This window comes from Toxotes jaculatrix, chromosome 10 (assembly GCF_017976425.1).
Source record: "Toxotes jaculatrix isolate fToxJac2 chromosome 10, fToxJac2.pri, whole genome shotgun sequence".
Classification (NCBI taxonomy): Eukaryota; Metazoa; Chordata; class Actinopteri; family Toxotidae; genus Toxotes; species Toxotes jaculatrix.
Window position 1 is genome coordinate 6,428,548 of NC_054403.1, and position 19,885 is coordinate 6,448,432.

The window sequence follows — 19,885 nt, forward strand, 5'->3', positions numbered from 1 at the left end:
GCCTAAGAAACAATTTCTTTTGTCCGCTCTTAATTGGTAACATAATTGGTGTTTGGGGTCTGCTCTGAAGTAACAATGTTAACTGTCAGTATTCATGACAAAAAATCTGTCATAATGACTTATTTCAACAAGGACACAAGAACAAGGCTTACATGGTCAGTGGACATTTTGCTGTTGTAATGAGACATTGTCCCAATTTGAGGAGGTCTATAAAATTTAATTACCTTACAAGAGCTTCTTGAAGAGGATGCCAAACCACCATCAGAAACTGAGGAGAACTGACGAACTGCAAATATCAATCACACTTTACAGATTACTGAACATTACATCTGAAATCTAATAATGGAGACTAGGAATATAATGGTGAAAAATTTGATAATATAAAGTGTTTGATCTGCTAAATATAGAGGAGAATCTCACTACATCATCCACAGTTTGTTTTACGATTGAACAGTACAGTGTAAAAATGAGAGTCTTATTTCCCACAAATTTTGAACTGATGATCTTGTTTGTTGTTCCAGCTGTTTCATGCCACATCCAGGTCAGACTGGATTTAACATAAACACATAACATAAGCTTACCAGGTGTCAGTGCTGACAGTCTCTTATAATCACAAGAAGGATGTGGGGAATTTTTTGGATGTTGAGAGCAAACAAGTAGAAAGTAAATAAATTAGCAAATTAGCTATTTTTAGTGGTCTAAAATGATAAGTTATATTGCTAGTGATGAAAATTAGTCCGCTGTCATTCGTCTGTTTGTTTATGAATCCATAGATTAAACTGGTTTATCACTCCCTATGTTTTGCATGTATTTTCCTTAATGAACATCAGGCTTTTAGGGATTATCTGTGGTCTACAATTTTTGTGACATTCCAAATAATACAATTAGTCTATGACAAACTAGGCTGCAGATGTTTTCTTCTCTAATAATTTAGTTATGTATTATTATTATTATTATTGTTGTTGTTGTTGTTGTTGTTGTTGTTGCTATTATTATTATCTACAAAATAGACATCAGGAGAACAAGAAATGATATAGTGGATTTCCAGACAAATGTGTGAAATGAACAGAAGTAGACATGGCTGAAATATGATTTGTAATCATTGTAAAAACAGAATTTTGCATTTAGACTTGACACAAAGACGCTTTTATATCTCAAAACAGATGTTTTATCATGTCGACAGTAATTGAAGCCGCTGTTTGAGAGAAAAATGTACCCTCAGAGAAACGAGGCATGATCCTTTATCTGTTTGTCGGCTTGATTACAATCCATAACTGTCCCGTTGCGCGGTGTTTTTCCCAGTACATCCCCAACGCCGATCGAACAAACTCTCCCCGCCCACTTGGACTGTCTGAAGTTAAAAACAGGCGCACTTGCTGTGGTTAACACCAGCGCTGATTGGCTGACACCCTTTCACGCTCGGAGACCTTGGCAGTCAGCTGGAGCTCGAGGAAAATAACAGTTGCGTGTTTTTATCTGTCGGGGATTTGGGACCGGATATACTTTGTCTCTACGTTTGTGACACTTTTAAAACGCCACTGCGAAGACTCCGCTTGATTCTTTTACACAGAGGAAAAGCGACAATGTAGCGTTGTCTTCATACACCTTTTTTTAACGATAGGTATGTAAGCTAACATTAGCTGATGTTGAATTGGTTACTTAGCAAGCAAGCAAGCTAGTTAGCTAGCTGTCGTTATTGCATTCATGTTAACTCTTACCCAAAGCATGCAGCAGTTCGACATTAATTCCTGGCTCTTACTTTTTTCTCATGCTCTTTTTTTGTTTCAAAGCAGGCAGCTTAACAGTAACTTGGCTTCCTAGTTTAGCCTCCTGCTAACCCAGTTGGTTAGCAACAGTCACTAAGCTACCCTTCCGCCTATTTGTCTCCAAGGTGACGGTGGTTGTTGCTCCATCCATCCCATCACACCGGGTCTCTCTCTGCCTGCTTACTGGGCGACTGTCCGCTCCTGTCGCCTCTTCCAAGACGAGCCCGGTGCCCTGTTCTGTTTTCTGGAGTGCCGTGTTGTGGATGACTAAGCTGACCGGGCTCCGTGCCTTTGGCCGCCCGGCGGGCCGATGCTAGGAGCGTGGAAAACATAGCAGTGTGGGTCGGTGAGGAAATGTCAAAGCGGGGATGCCTCTTCTTGGAGACACTGTTGTAGTTGAGGGTATACACGAGTGTACACAGTATACCTACCGCTGTGACTTGGCATATAGACTAGCGGATCAACTTTTCAGCCTAACTAGCGGTGACACATATATGGATGGTGGGGTCGCAGTATGCCCACCCCCTCAACTACCACTACACCACTGGCTGGAGAGAGTAGCAGTACCGGAGGAGACGAGGGGCCCATGTCTGCCACCTCCACCTCTTCTGTCGGCTCCTCTTTCCGGTTCATCCCGGCTTTCTGCCTGGGCGTGGTGGCAGCAGTAGTGTTTCAGCTGGCCTGGGGAGGCCTGACCCTCACCTCTTTCTTCTTGAAGCTCTTCATCTATGTGTCATTCGCTCTATTGTGTTTCCTGGCTGGGAGCTTTGTTCTTCTAGTCAGGAAGAGTCCTCTCAAAGTTAGCAGCTTTGACAGAAACGCAAGGCAGTCGGCTGCATGGCTGGACTTCTTCAACAAGCTTATGGTAAGAAACTGCTATCTCCTAATTCAAACCCATACTGTACAAATACAGTGCAGCCTTGGCAAGCACACGCTCTCTAACAGCTCCCCGTGATATCACATGGGGAAATAACCATGACATCAGGAAGCATTCTGCAGTACTGCTGGAAGATAGGCAGAAAAAATGTTCTACTGTTATCTAATGGTATCTCCGTCACATCTAACCTCAGCCTAACTTCAACATACCAGAATAAATGTAGCAGTAACAGATATCAAACAGTGTTGAACATACACATTCAAGTCTCAGCTGCTTTGGTTTTTTTTTTTTTTTCACCCTCCATTATTCCCTTTCCCACCCATCTTCCTTCCCTCTCTCATCTTCTCTCCCTGCCCCCGCATCCTCACTGTGTTGTTCTATAATAGATGAGGCAGAGTCATGCTGCTGGATTTAGACACACTACCAGACACACAAACATGCACACACATATTTATGGTGATTTATTCTTCAAGGAAAGTGATTGTGTCCTTGCAACTGACTTGTGGCTTACCTTAACAGGCAGCCACAGCCCAGTGGCTGCCTTTCAGTGACTAGTGCTGTGAGCCTGATGACTTATTGATGCTGACAGTGGAGGAATATTGTCACAAGCATTCGTCTGGCCAGCACGTTGTATGAGCCATGATAAATTTGTCTGGACTTTAGTCTTACTAGACACACAGCTCTCAGTCTTCTCTTCATCCTCTTCCTGTTGTTGCCCAATATTTCCTGATTTTATGCTGTCGTCCCCATTTGTGATTGAAGTGAAGCAAAGTGATCTGATGCTGTTGTTGTTTTTACAGGCTCGATTTTTAGTGCCAGTTCAGGAGCCAAACCAGAGCAGGAGGGTGGTGGTGTCACACAATGTGGACAAAGCCCTTAAAGAAGGTAATGGATCACCTTTGGGTTTTATGGCCATCTTATTTCCACATTAATGCAAATCCACATGGCAGCTTTGTTTACACGTGAGATTTTTTGGCCATTGCATAAACATTAGCTGCAGACATTGAAACGAACACTGAAACATCACAACAAAAGATAAACATACATATTTGTTGATGATGTAGAGGCCACTTCAGCCCTCAGTTTAACTGCAAAGCAGCTTTTTGCCATTTTTTTGAGGGTTTCTTGTTCTTCACAGAGAAAGTGCAAAGAAGAAATTGCATCAGCAAATCAGGATTCCTAAATTGGATCACATGACAGTCAGATGCCTGAGATCACTTGAGATTCAAATGTGACAGTTTATATAGCTTTGCATTTACTGCTCACAATATAATGCAATAAGGACATTTTTAAATGTAGAAGTCGAGGCAATGCAGTGTTCAGAATGATTTTAGGTACACTGTTGTTCCCTTCTGCCATTTAATGTGTGAGTATATGAAGTGTAAATATAACATTTCTAGATGATGTCCTTAATGTCTTAAAATAATATAATATAGCAAAATTTTTGTGATGCACTGCAATACTAATTGTGCTGCCAGCAGCAGTAGAACTTTGTGCTTTCAGCTATGCTTGTTGCAGCTGTATATAGTCATGACATTCTTCAGTGGGTCCAAATATTGTTATCATGTACAGTATAATATATAACACACCTCCTCTACTTTTCCCCACAATGCAGTTCTTGCCTTTACCAAGTTAATAAATTAGTAAATTAAGGTAATGCAACACTATAGTTGATATTCACTTTAAAATTTCAAAAATAGTTCTGCTGATAGAACAGCTGATGTTTGAGTTCTCACATCAAAAAGCAGCTGTCTGGTTTGTAACAATGTAAGCTTCATTTTCAAACTTGAGTTTGAAATGTCTCTGACACTAATGGAAAAATATTCTACTTCTTGTTTTTGAGAAAACTGCTGACTGATGGAGCTCATTCTCTGTTAGTCACCATGACCTGTCATTGATCCCTCCTACCCATAGTGGATTACAACAGTTGAATATCCTGGTCATAAAACACACACACACACACACACACACACACACACAGTCAGTGGAGCAGTGTGTCTGGCTGCCAAGTAACAGATGGCTCCAGGATTTACACCTAGAGTGTGTATTTGCACATGCTCCTGTGTGTGTTTTGAAAAGGTCCTTTTGTTGTAGTGTGAAAGGAGTTTATGATGTCAATTATTTTGATAATTAGTGTTAGTGTGTTAAGATCAAGCTCTCACATTTAGGGCGTTAGCTTCCCATGGACCATTTTATTAATATCTTTATCTTTTTGTTGTTGTTAAGACCAGCACATGATAAAATACATAAACTCACTTATTAAAAATATTTTTTTTCACACTTTTTTCCCTTCTGTAGCAGGGACTTCCAAGGATTAGGATTCTTAGAATGAGTTTCCAAATTAAATGACAGTGATATTGATCTCATGTGGTATGTGATATTTTAGTAACATTTAAAATTATTGAGACTGATCTACTTATTATCTACTCGTTATTTGGATAGTGATCTACTAATGTAAAATTGTCACATAGTTTACTACTCTCCTTTCCAAACATCCACTCATCTATCCATCATATTTTGACATTATTGATCCCTTTCAGGGTCACAGTCGCTGGAGGCTGCACGTTGGACAGGTCGCTATTTTATCACAGCACTAACTCATACAGAAAGACAAACACTTTAACACCCACAGGCAATTGAGTCACCATTTTACCCAGGCTGCATGTCTTTAGATTGTGGGAGGAGGGATAAAACCCAGGGAGACAAATGTAGAATATGCAGAAAAATATCATTTTGTATGATAAATGGAAAAAGGGCACAGATATTCCTGCTAAAGGACACTGTTGTTTAAATTGTATGCGAGAAAATTCAGTACGTCTGCCACATGGTGCACTGGCAACATACAAATCACAGTGTATACAGCAATCACTGTAAACAGGTGGCCGTCAGATTTGGCAGGAAATCTGATAGGCTCAGGTCAGATTTATTGAACTGATCATTAAAACTCCCCAGACTGTGAGCCTAGTATCACATGCAATACCACTGTCCACTCCTCGTAGAGATGTTAAAATCCCTTGAACTGCATACAGTTGAAAGGCTGAAAAATCTTTCCATTAGTTGACAAATCAGAAAAGATTTAATTAGATTTGCATCTTTTATGGAAGGACTGCATTCTTTTCTATAAATCAAATCAGAATTTTAACATCAGTATGTAGTTCTTATAGCATTAATATGAATTGAATTTTTTTGGTTGATTTCTCTTTTTAATGCATGCATAGTCCTGTTTAGAATACTTGCTTATAACAGTCAAGTTGCAGTTCTTTTTGCAGTAACATCCAAGCAGCAGCTTTGCCTCTTGTTTTAGTCAATGCTAAAGGTGCTATCAGTAAAGTATGGCCCTGTTGTCACCAGTTTTGTCTTGGACCAAAACCCCCAGTGTTTTTTTGAAAACAAATTCCATGTTGAGATTTTGCTCACAGATTTCAAGCTTACAACCTGCACTGATGTATTTATAAAGTGACAGAGTGCCACAGTGTTTTCACAAGCAGTAAAAGCTGAAGTTTGATGCCTCTCATTCAGAGGTTCATGTACCACAGTTCACCACTTATCTTACATTGCATGTCAGTGAATGGTGAGCAGTTCATTCAGATAGTAATTTTACCTTCAGACTTCATAATTTAAGACTTAAAGAAATAAAACTAAAATTGGAGATTTTTTTTTTTAAATGAACAGTTTTGTGTAGCAGAATTTTGTTTTTTGTTTTTTTCTAATTTCTTACACTGGTAACCATCTTGTTTCCTCTTGAAAGGATCCCACCCTTTGGTTTGCATGTGGTCTACATGAGTTGTGCATTCTGTGGGTTTGGTGCAGGTGCTCTCATTTCCTCCCACCGTCTCATGAAATTCAGGTCAGGTGAATTGGTGACTCTTAACTGCCTGTAGGTCTGAATTTGAGAGTGGTTGTTTGTCAGAGTATCAGTCTGAGTGTCTATATATAGTCAGTGCTGTGATGGGCTGACAACCTGTCTAGGGTGTACCTCGCCTCCAGTGAATGGTGGGTTAAGACCCAGCCCCCCAGTGTGGGTGGCTTGCCTTGTACACAACCAATTTGTATAGAAAATAGATAGATGGATGGATGGATAGATGGATGGATGAAGCTTCCTCCACTTTTCAGATGTTGCGTAAGTATACACCTGGGTTTTGAGGAAATGAAACCAGGGTGGGTAGTTCAGGGGGCCTGGGAGATTCGAACATTTGCAATAAAACAGTTGGGACAGCTCCTCTTGTGAAGAAAACTTGAAACTTGAAATGTCAAAATCCATTTGTTGACGGAAGACTGGCATTGATCAGCCCGGATTATCAGTACAAAATTTTTTTTTTCTTTGTCTACAAAAGATTAAAATTGTAACGTAAAGAACTGTTCAGCTTTATACAATCTAATAGTTTCTTTCTCTGCTGCAGGTCTCTGTCTCGTTACACTGTGTCTTCACAGAAGGCACAGAGTGTGTATGACAAGTAAAATTGGAGCTGTGTATGACCGTCTGTGTAGACAGCTAGACTGATTACAAAAATTTAATTCTAGTTCTCTCTCTCTCTGTGTCTGTCCTCAGTGTTTGACTATTCCTATAGAGACTACATCCTGTCCTGGTACATCCCTTTGAGTCGTGATGAAGGCCAGTTGTACTCCATGCTGTCAGAGGACTGGTGGCAGATGATCGGGCAACTGAGATCAAGGCTTGCAGACATTGACCTTGTCAATGTGGTGTGTTATGACAGCATCCGAATCCTACACACACACTTCACTGACCTCAAGACTGCATCTGCAAGGTACACACACATAAGTAATTAGAAATACTTAAATCTGTATTGGCTTTGTTGTTCATCACCCAGAAGTCATAGAAAGAAAGCCAGTAAAATAATGTGTTGTAATGTTGCTGCTCATAAAGCTTGTTCACTGCTGAATACAGCTTCCTTTGCACTCAGGAAGCTGAGTGCCTATAACCAGCACAGTAATGTTTCGTGCGCAGATGGGGTGAAATTATAGCAGTTCAGCAAAGCGTAAATAACATTAGAATCGTCCACACTGACTTCCTTTGTCTCCAGGCAGCATCTGCCAGGTACACTTACACATACACACTCATACAGAAAAAGCAAGACAGTGATGATTCACACATCATCTAGTTTCATTATCTTGGCAAGTCAGGCAAGACTTCTGATTTGATCACACCACAGAGATGTCTGGCCTCCCTCGTCCTCAGTAGTTTAGGAACAGCGCAGTGGCCGTGTATCTTGTTCAGTCATGTTTTTGAAAGCAAAGAGAATGAGATGCGAGACAGCTGAAGTATGAATAACAATGTCACTGTTCACAGCTATGTGAGCGACGTTGCACCTCGTAATATAGTCTAAAATCTAACTCTCCTAGAGTAGCATTTCAGCATTGCTCGGTATCTTTCCGTTTCTATCTCAGTTTTAATCTGTGTCTCGTGTGTGTGTTCAGACCGGAGGAGTGCGCTCGGCCGTTTCCTCTCCACCCCTGTTTGGTCAGTCCAGACTCAGAGCTGGCCTTCCTCCGCTGTGTAGCCAGAATACTGCTGCTATGTCTGCTGCCACAAAAGGATGCCAAGTCACATACACTACGCTGCTGCCTCACAGAAGTCATCACTACTAAAGGTACTTTGATTGTGTGTGGATACCGGTATTGAATATGCCACTGGACTGTATTTGGTGTCATCAGAACATAAGGGGATACAATGCCATGGTGCTTTTCTTTCAAGGCACCAGTTATTAGCCAGAGCTGCTCTGTGTTAGGGATTGTTTTTATTACAAGTATGGATGTCACAGAGTGTCAGCTTTATTTTGGCTCTGCTCCAGGTCAGTTAATATGAACTATTTAAAACAATTCCACAGTGCAGACATGACAGTGTGATGTACTCCCTTCTCTCCCTGGCCCTTGCAGCTATAAGTGATGGTGGATAACTGCTTTATACCAAACAATCCTTTTTCTGTAGCCATATTGCCATAAGTGGGAAATGAAGGGAATGAAATGAACTTGATTTGAATTTAGTAGACTGGTTTCGTGGCGGACATTTTGATATGATGGCAGGAAAAGCACAGGTGTAATTAATCACCTTAATAATGGCTGTTTTGCATTTGCTCCGGTTATAACACCTGGGTATTGTGCATGCTTGCCTTCTGGTGAAGCTGTGATCAGTAGTTTGTGAGTTAGTCTGTTGTTAAATCGCTTACATTGATGAATTTAAAAGTTGACAGCATGATAACACCTGTAGAGTCTCCAGGTATTTGTGATGAAGGTATTTGTAGCAACCAAGGCCATAGTCAGTGTTGTCATTTGCTACAAAATAAACCTCTGTTTCCTAGATAACAGTACACTAAGTGTATTTAGAGAATGGGACAGAATATGTATTCTGTTTTTACATTTGTGTTGTATATGTGTTTATCTGTGTCTGTCTCTTCCTCTTGTGTAGTGTTATTGTGTCAGTGTAGTAGTAACAGACCTTTTTCACTGCAGACATTCTGACATTTAGAGTTTGTCAGAGCAGGACCAATACCAAATATTAGATTATACTTTTCAAAAACGCATTGAGATCTACTACTCTAGCTGTTATTCTGTCTCTAGATCTGTGTTTCCCACAAATTTGACACTCAGAAGACTTAAAGCCTTAACCTGAAGACCTAAAGAACAATGTAATGGTAAATGCTGAAATGTAATTGCAGTAACAGTTGCACAGTTACGTCAGTCAGTCAGTCAGTCAGTCAGCTGACTCAGGAATCCTTGGGTCCACAACTGCCTGTGTCAAAAATATTGCATATTTTGCATTAGCATGTTTTCAGTAACTTGTAGAAATGTACATTTTTAGATTAGATTAGAAAATGCCTTTGTCATTTTGTGAACTGCTAAGGAAGGCAGCAGGTACACAAACTACTCACTCCTGACTCCAGGAGGTAGTGACGACAAATAAAAATACAGGACTGTATTGAGTCCTGGTAAACGGGATGAGTACACTTTAAATCCTTTAACGAGGATCAATTGGAGGTCAGGTCTGGTGCTACCAGCCGTGGTAATTCCAGCTCCAACAGCGTACAACAAAGGTGCTGCAGTTAAAAAGCCACGGGTGACGAGAAATAAGTCTGACTCAAACATTAATTTTGGTTCAGTGGAATACAGATCTGTTTCACTGCACTGTATCTGTTCCAGTTCAGCTTGAAAGGTTGGGATGTGGGCTGAAAGGGAGGATCACTGCCACTATCTGTCTGTATACATCTGATACACCAGTGTTTGTATTGTGTGTAACTCAGACCCCATGATCCTACACTTAACATGTGTGTATACTGTATGTCTGTGTATGTTTTTTCTCTCCTTGTAACTTAACTGCATTTCAGAAAAGTGGTTAGGGTTAGGGTTGACGCTGAGTCAATTACTAGAATTTAGTTGATTTCTACAGTACATCGATATGCACAATACCTTTTATATCTTTGTGTCTGTGTGCTCCAGTGTTGAAGCCTTTGGTAGAAGTTCTCAGTGATCCAGACTCCATAAACAGGATGCTGTTGTCTCAGCTGGAGCAGAGGGAGCAGCAGGCTGAGCAGCAGAAGAAAGCCTACACCTACGCTGCCTCCTATGAAGACTTCATCAAACTGATATCAACTTCTACTGATGTCAATTTCCTCAAACAACTCAGGCATGGCACTAACAGCAGACACACCCACATACTGTACACACCTGCACTGTCCTGTTAAACTGAGGCTGGCCTGTACACACATACACTTCCTCAAATGTCTGGACTGCATATATAGACATACATGTTAACCAGACAGTGCTAACTGCTCGTCTGTTTGCTGCTGTGCTGTTACCATGGGAACAGACAATGTCCGCAGCAAAAGATCTAAATGCAGGGTAGACATGATACTGCCATATTGTCTTGTTAGTTTGAGAAATATTGGATTAATTGCTGATATTTTATCTACTATGAAAACATAGACTCAGTTTTCTATTACTGTGCATATACTTTACCATTGTGACATGTCACATTGTATCTGTATCTAGTTTACTTAAATAGTATTCAGTTTATTAATCCAAGTCTCTTTTGATTTTATCAACTGATCACAATACCTGATGTGTTTTTTTCTCCTCTGTGCCTCTGTGTTGTAGGTATCAGATAGTGGTAGAGATTATTCATGCCACCACCATCAGCAGCCTGCCTCAGCTCAAGAAACAGAAAGGTACAGAAACACTGCATTTGCAAAACGACAAAAAAAAAAATCCATTACTTAAAACCTTGGACAATGTGGGTATTTAAGCATAGTGGTGTCAGCCAAAAACAAATTTAAATCCATCTGTAGCTTAACAGCTGGCTGATCTGCTGTAAGGAAGCATGAAAACTGTGACTACAGCAGTTGTAGAACTCTCCACTTTTCTTGTTGCAGCAACAACCCTTGTAGGGAGCTGGGTGGTCTGCTCTGACTTCACATTTGATCTGTGTCAATCATTGGCTATGTATCCTGTAGGCACTGAGTCCACCTTAATGTCAAAGTAGGTTAAAGACCAATAACTGACAATGAAAGCTGAACCTGAGGGTCATGGTTCAGAGCTGCTTGCAGGCTCTGTCAGGCTTTACTAAGGTACTTAGACTGTGGTTTTAGTGAAATGCTAATGTAAGAATGTTCTAACTGTTTTTAACATGCTCATTATGACAGTGTTATGATTCTGATGATAGAGACCATGAATGTCTCAACAAATTAAACAGCAATTTAATTACCAAATGTTTTCAAGATGTTTCAGTTAAAGATAGAAATGTCAACCTGCTGGTGGCACTATAGGAAGAGTTAGGAGATCACCAAAGTCAGTAGGATTCAGCCTCTGGAAAACATGAATATCCATATAACATTTAGTTGCAATCCATCAGTTGGTCAACTGACGAAAAACATGACATTGTGCCTTACAATGACCTGAGAGGGAAAATCGGTTGTCTTACTTAGATGTATTAATAGAGGCAGGATAGTTAAATCCATGTCATCACCTGTGGCCACACTTTTCTTGTTTATTGTTCATAAATTATAATTTATGGTACTAATTTCTTTGCTTACTTTATTGGGTTTACGTTCATTTACAAAACCCTGTAGTTATTTTGCTCAGTTATACAAGTTATTCTTTTAAGTATTGTTATGGTTTATTACTGCCTTAATACAGTGAGCTTAATTTGACACCATATCCAAATTAACCATATTGTTTAAAGTGCCTAAGTGTAACACAAGGTTAGCAATGTTCAGTGGCTCCACACCAGGTAATTGTGTTACTGTGTATTATTGTGTGACCCAAGCTGGCTCAAGCTTTCTGTCCATCACCTCTTCCCTCTCTCTTAGAGCGAAAAGGTAAAGAGTCAGCAGCCATGAAGGCAGACCTGCTGAGGGCCAGAGATATGAAACGATACATCAATCAGCTGACAGTTGCTAAGAAACAATGTGAGAAACGGATCCGCCTACTTGGGGGACCAAACTATGAAAACAGTGAAGAAGGAGGGGCTGATGACAGCGATGAGCCTCAAAGTCAGAAGGTAAGATTCTTACAGTGTGGATTGTGATACATGTGTGTGTTTGGTCTTAACTTGGAAAAGAGTTAACTTGAGATGCCAAATGATTGAAGATTTATTTATTTTTTTTAGAATATTCTGTCCAGTATTGAAAGTTTTAAAGAACTGATGTAGACTTAGCAAACCTTGCACCATTTTCTGACTTTTTTTTTTTAAATAAATGAATAAATATTTGTATTTAAAGAGCAAAGCATTAACATGACTTTGGTTGAATGTTTAAAGCATGTGTCATTTAGTGTATGTTTTGTCTTTCTCTCTTTCTCCCCACATCCAGATTCTCCAGTTTGATGACATCTTGTGTAATGCAGGTTACAGGGAGCATTTCAGAGTTTACATGGAACGAGTTGATAAAAGAGCTCTGATTAGCTTCTGGGAACTGGTGGAAACACTAAAAACTGCCAACAAGGTGAACACTGCTACTGCTTTACGGTTATTAGAAGAAAAGTACCGTTATGAGAGACATATTTTTCTGCTACAGAGGTAGTGTGGTGTACCTGTGCTAGGCCTGGTTGTTGTTTTCACAGTATGTAAAACTTTGGTACTTGAACACACATTGTTCCAGCAGTTGTTATTCACTATTGTCGTCTTTGCACTATTGCCAGTGAAGTGGATATTTCTGTACTGTGATATCAGGGGCATATTCATGCATCGGAAGAAGTGCATGGGCAGGTGGTAATTTGTTTGTTAATATGTGTTTGACAGAGTGAGGTGCCTCAAATCGTTGGGGAAATCTACCAGAAGTTCTTTGTTGAGAGCAGAGAGATTCCAGTGGAAAAGTTTCTTCTCAAGGAGATTCAACAGAGTCTGGTGGGGAACAGAGGAACACAAGTCTTTGTAAGACTACAGGATCAGGTAACTGCTGCGTTTATTACCAATTAACTAACTCTATCTCTAGCTATAGTGGATTACAGCAAATGTCTTCCTCAGAAATGTCAGAAGAACTTGTGGAAAAGCAGGAACTAAAACAAAAGAGAGTTGTATACATATGTTTCACAGATGTTCAACAATGGCAGTAAACCATTTCTGTAACTCTCATACTTCTTCTAGGTTGCTGAGACGATGAGAGAACGTTATTACCCCTCCTTCCTGGTTTCTGACCTCTACGAGAGGCTGATCAGACGAGACGAGCAGCACAGCCAATCACAGTGCAGTACAGAAGAAAAAGATGAAGGGGTCAGAAGCACATTCACAAATAGATTTGTTATATTTCTGTAGGTTTGTATACATCTGCAATCATGTCTTTATTGTCACTCCCCTGTGTGTAGTGCCAGGGTCTAGATGGAGGAGAGGAAGTGTGTGATGAAGGCAGTAAAGGAATCAATGAGCAGGCCAGCTATGCTGCTACTAAACTCCGCCAACTCTACGACAAGCTCGAGTACAAGCGGCAGGCCCTGGGCTCGATCCAGAATGCACCAAAGCCAGACAAAAAGGTAGAATTCACTCCAAAAGCTCACAGCAGGTTGCATTGAACACACAAACATAATATCAAAAAAATAGTGAATTTGCCCATATACCTGCTCTCATACATGTGCAATCTGTGTTTTTGCTTTTGAACCTGGGTAACATAAAAGAATATCTTCAACAAATCTTTGATGAGGTTTAGAAGGATCATTTGAACTGAAAGCCGTTTTACATTGTCATTTAACTTAATGCCATTTCTCCATTTAACTATGACCTGCATGTTGGTTAAAATTTGCAGATAGTGAGCAAACTAAAGGAAGAGATTGGAGCCATGGAGATAGAACACAGTGAACTCCAGCAACATATCACCAGGACAGACTGGTGGTGTGAAAATCTGGGGCAGTGGAGGGCTACTATTACTACTGCTGAGGTAACATTCAAACATTTAAGATGCAGAAGTGTACAGCGATGTGTTTGACCTTATTAATATCAAAGCATGGTGTTCCTCCCAGTCCGCATGGATCAACTATTCAAACAAAACCTATTCTTTTATAGAGATGAAATTGGGTTATCATGCATCTGAGACAGTAAAGTTAGTGTGCCACACACTAGTTGGTTACCGTTGAAGTAATTCATTTTCTCATTGTCATGTGACCTGCTAACTAAAGTCAAAAAAGCAAACGTGTGCGTGAGTGCTGAAATGAGTAAACCAGCATGAGCAAATGTTAAATAGACTATCGTGTAACTGGAAAGTCTCAAGATCTTACTCTAGTCCATGTGTTGTGAAAAAAGAAAAGCTAAATAGATAAATATAATTTTGATACCACCAAGCTTTAATGTTGTTACATCAGATGTAGCTGGCACTATGTAGGTGTGTATTTATTTATGGTTGTTGTCAGTAGATCTGGTGTGTGAAACTATTAGTAATTGTGTAGTCACTTCTTGTGTGTGTGTGTGTGTGTGTGTGTGTGTGTATTTCAGGCTACAGAGGAGGGTGGTGAGACTGTAGCCAGTTACAGTGTGTGCGTTAGCCTGGTGGAAGGAGAGGAGACAGCCAACAGTCGCTGGAGTGTCCAGAGGAAACTCACTGAATTCCAGATGCTGCACCGCAAACTCACTGAGGTAACACAAAACCTGCACCTGTATGGAAACTCCCTGTATGGTTCACAGTCTCTACTGATTTGATGATGGATTTATTGCAGATTACACACCATACAAAGTAGACATTGGCGTCGGTTTGAAGCATTTCCAGTCCCCCTCTGTGATTAAATGATTTCACTAACATTAGTTGGTTTACAGTAAAAACTGTAAGCATGTTTTGGCAGTAATGTGGTATGATTACTGTGAAATAACATTTCAACTGTTTCTTTTTCTCAGTGTTTTCCATCATTGAAGAAATTCCAGTTACCATCACTAAGTAAACTTCCCTTCAAATCCATTGACCAGAAGTTTCTAGACAAGAGCAAAACTCAGCTCAATGTCTTTCTGCAGGTAAAAACATGCAGCTGCAGTGTGTTACAGTTGACTACTGTACAGCTAATGTGTCAAGAGGATTATTTTGGTGTTTCTAGTGCCTTTTTCACTGTTTGAATAGTTAGATTTACTTCTTTTTTACAAGTAAACCCTTGTTTAACTTGAACATAAAGCAACACTCATTTAAATACATGCACGTTTTAACTGACACTTTCAACTGTTTATCTTTTACTATGAGGTGTTTATTCTAACCATTTCTCCATTACTTTCAGCTGTTTCCACAACCTATCTGTAACTTATACCAAAGTATGTTACCCTTTGGCTATTTCACAGTTACTGTACAAGACTGAAGAACTGTGCTCACACTGCCTCCTTGTGGTTTATAACAGCTAAACAATCCTGATGATGACTCCAGCTCTCTGTGTGTGTGTTTGTAGCGTCTGCTGACAGATGAGCGATTGTGCCAGTCAGAGGCTCTCTATGCGTTCCTCAGCCCGTCCCCAGAGCATCTCAAGGTGACCAACTTCTCATACATGCGTTTCAAATGAGAAAGGACTACTAACATATTATTGCCATAATGTTAAACATTCAAACGGGTATAATTTAAAGAACGTTTTCTTTCCTCCTCAAAGTTCCTGCATGTGATTTGTTGTCATGTTCTAATTATTTAGAATTTTTATTTAACTTATATTTATTACATTGATCATCTCAATCTCGGCATTAAGATGGATGTTGTTTGTTCTTTCAGGATAATTTTTCATAGCTGAGGTTTAAAAATTCCTTTGAGTGATTAATTGATTAATTGAGTGAGTGACTAAAGATACCTGCATGTAAAGCGGCAGCTTAGGGAAAATATGATATATGGACACAATCATTGTCTTGTTTATTGATGAAATTTAATGATTTGTTCCCTTGCAAACTCTCTTGACTAAAACCTCTTCTACAGCATTAGACCAACAGATACACCATCCTGAATGGAGTTTTTATTGTTACTTGAGGCTGAAATTATGAACCTGTGAGCTTAGTGGTAATGAGTCACACCATATATAAACCACTGATAATCTTTTATTGTGTGGGTAACTTGGTGTATTGTAGATTTAGGCTGTATTTGCCATCTGAGCTTTGGTGTGGTTCCATCCTGTATGTAGTATATGATGATATCATGTTCAATGTTTACAGGTGATGTCAATCCAGAAGAAATCGTCTTTCTCTCTGGCCTCCTTCCTGGAGAAGCTACCTGGAGACTTCTTCTCCCATACTGAGGTACACAGTGAAGCAGCACTACAGTGTAGACAGTCCTTGCACTCTAACCCTCCTGTGTGCTCATCTGGATTGTGTGTGCTGTGTGTGATTGTTGTCTACAGGAGGAGGCTGACGATGACAGTGATCTGTCAGACTATGGGGATGAGACAGATGGGAGGAAAGACGCACTGGCTGAACCTTGCTTCATGCTCATAGGAGAGATCTTTGAACTCAGAGGAAGTGAGTGTTTTTATATACAATATACTAATAAAGTAGAACATGAAAGGCCTGTTTGAAGAGATGGTAATGTAGCTATGAGGTTACACCTTTACTGTTATTTTAGGTGCAGTTAGCTAGATCCTGTATCATGAATTCTGAACTGAGTGGATTTATCTGTCTGTCTGTGTGTGTGTCTTCCTGCTCAGTGTTTAAGTGGGTGAGGAAAACTCTAATTGCACTAGTCCAGGTGACATTTGGACGAACTATCAACAAGTAAGTAGTATCAAGTTATGTTTCAATTAACTGTCACTTTTTCATGCAAATGAAGGTGTAACAAATAACAACACACAACATACAACAACTAACACATAATTTGTGTGAACTCATTTGAATGCAACCTGTTCAGCGTAATAATAATAATAATAATAATAAATAATAATTGTTGTTGTGGTAATGTTACTGCAGGCAGGTGATTTTTCAAAGGAAACAGAGCCCACCAGTGCTCGAGATTGCAACTATGTGAACACTTGTACTTCATTGTACATTTTCTTGAGATCACATGTGGGGCTAACATCGTCTGTGCTTTATTTTAGACAGATCCGGGACACAGTAAACTGGATCTTCTGTGAGCAGATGTTGGTGTGTTACATCAATGTGTTCAGGGACACCTTCTGGCCCAATGGGATGTTGGCACCACATGTGAAGGTCCGAACTGACTCTGAACGCAATGAAACTAAAGAGCGGGCTCAACAGAAACTACTTGACAATATCCCAGGTATGAACATGACTATAAACGTGATTTTAAACTTTAGAGTACCTGGATCTAATACAGGGATACATTGTATGAGGATCAAAGACATCCACTACCACATACCACTTTAAAAAACACATGAAATGTGAAATGATGTTCTGACCTCTTTACTTTATATAATCTTTTCTATCAGATGCACTAGCAAATTTAGTTGGCCAGCAGAACGCCCGCTATGGAATCATCAAGATCTTCAATGCCCTGCAGGAGGCTAGTGCCAACAAACATCTTCTCTACGTAAGAGCAATACAAATACAATTCAATATATTAACTACTGTCATTGTCATAAAAACAGATTTCATAGATTTCATTTCACAATATGTAATTGCAGCTGAAAACTTGAAATTATGTTTCTACTGTCTGTTAGGTCTTGATGGAAATGTTACTCAAGGAACTGTGTCCTGAACTCAGCGCAGAGGTGGACAACATCTGAACGCACACATACACTTCGCACACACGGTCTGGAAGAAACCAAGGCTCTGCTGGTTCATTTTTTAGGCCTTTCTGTAGCTGACCAATCATAAACTGCCAAGCTACACAGTAAGATGGCCTTTTGGTTAAACCTCAGACATAAGGCAGCTGTGTTAGTCAGAGCTGATACACATGCTGATTCTGTTGGTAGAACTTTGCTGTGAAATGATGAAAAGCTGGGCCGATACCAGGCTGAAAGGGACTGATCTCTGACTTTGTTGTGGTACACGTCTAAATTTGTCTGAACGGGGAGAAACCACATGGACTCTGATTTCTTCCTATTTAGACACCGGTCTAACTAGACAGATCACATTTGTACCAAAAAAGCCCACATTCACTGAAGAACAAATGGTATTTTTGACATTATGTGACCCACATCTGCAGTTTTTTTTCTTATTTCAGTAGCACTGAAACATCAGATCTGTACCACAACAAATTAATCTTTCGTTCCTGTGTAAATTGTGATGGTCGATAAAGTACAAGGCAGATTAACAGTTTGCGAAAGTAAACAACTTGATTGTTTGGTTATCAGTTTCTAGAGCTGATAATCTACCAACCTTGATTAAATGCAGCAAATCAAGGCCGTCGAAGTTCAGATTCTCTGTTGCTCTCTAAAGGCAACAAGTGTGTGTCATTGCCCACGGACCTCTGAACATTCCTCCTACACACAACCTGAGCAACAACACTTGTGTTTTGTGATTCTTGTTAAGGCTTATAATTGTGCAATATAATGTCATGTAAAAGTCATTGTGATGATTTTATTTATGATTATTATTGATAGATTTTATTTTTACCAAAAATTGTTTAGAGAGCGTTTATATAAGCAATAAATTGCAAACAAAAAGTTGATGTGGCCTTATTTTTTCTTAAAATGATCAAAGACTAAAAAATGATCCATAGCTACATAAATATAAAACTACTGAAACAGACTGAATTACTGAAACCGCTGAATCAATGTCCTGAAGCAGGAAACAGAAATCAAAAATATGATCAGCTGTATTTAAATTTAAAATGCATTTACTATATCTCACTGTAATCTGAGGATATGTGAAAAGAGACTATTTATTTACTTATTTTGCATTAAACTAGATCTATTTTAAATATTAAAGGAATGAACCTATAAAGAACTGTATGAAAATTTTTGGGAGACTTTTACAAGTATCACATGGATGAATGAATAAAATTTAAATAAGGATGAGAAAAAGTAAACAACCTTGCCCCTAGTAAGACAAAAGTACATACCATAATTGTGCACATTTAAAGAAATATCAATAAAATATTATAATTGCATTAGAAAATGAGTAAAATCAGCACCAGCGAAGACAGCACTGCTTTTATAGCCATTAACCTATTTTCTGCGACATTCGTATATCATGGGGTGAACTTAGTTTTTCAGTTTAAATTAATCTAAAACAAACAAATACTACTTGCAGATAGGGCTACCGACTAAATGGATAAAAATGACTAATCCATGACCCAGTTCTTTAAACTGCTCCTGAAAGAGGCTGGGGCTTCACTGTGCTCTTCCCACAAACAACATAGTGGTGCAACTGCAAAGGTTTTAACCGCGTTTTCCTTGGACATGAAGGCAACATGTGTTCCCCAATGGATGGGTTGAGTCTTAACAGGGAGTGGGCGTGAGCAACATTTCGTCACGTCTCGGTAACAAGCGACGCTACACCTCTGAGCGGCGATTTGTCAACGTAAAGAGATTATAAGGAAACAGACAGGAAGTGAAGGACTTTGCCTTCAAAATAAGACAATAAAATAATTCACATTTGGGAAAAGCACAGTCTATGGGGAAAAGACAAACCTGTACAAAACATTTCTCATTTGATCCCAGGAACAATGTCCGTTGGTTTGTGATAATTTTATTGTTTTTACAGTCATCTAAACTGACACATCACTATATCTGTGATAGTGAAAAATTATAACCGTACTGTAAAGAGTAGCAACTCATCACATATTTATTGCACTATGAAATACCTTTGGTTTTGTAACAATATAGAAATTCATATTACATCAAGCCCATTCAATTTCAGAGATACATCAAAATATTTAGAATTTTATTAACAGTATAA

General features: G+C 39.4%; 1 protein-coding gene across 1 annotated transcript; it reads left to right on the forward strand.

The window, feature by feature from the left end:
• The first annotated feature begins 1,445 nt into the window (after positions 1-1,445).
• On the forward strand, positions 1,446-18,651 carry snx25 (sorting nexin 25). The gene is made up of 22 exons (XM_041048631.1): positions 1,446-1,621; positions 1,892-2,631; positions 3,444-3,528; positions 7,193-7,409; positions 8,080-8,252; positions 10,096-10,282; positions 10,753-10,823; positions 11,964-12,154; positions 12,465-12,596; positions 12,893-13,042; positions 13,238-13,363; positions 13,456-13,620; positions 13,890-14,021; positions 14,573-14,713; positions 14,969-15,082; positions 15,502-15,579; positions 16,244-16,327; positions 16,429-16,546; positions 16,732-16,798; positions 17,119-17,300; positions 17,470-17,570; positions 17,701-18,651. Exons 2-22 carry the CDS (start codon positions 2,281-2,283, stop codon positions 17,764-17,766), a joined length of 2,931 nt encoding a protein of 976 aa, XP_040904565.1. The 5' UTR covers positions 1,446-1,621; positions 1,892-2,280; the 3' UTR covers positions 17,767-18,651.
• The last annotated feature ends 1,234 nt before the right edge of the window (positions 18,652-19,885 follow it).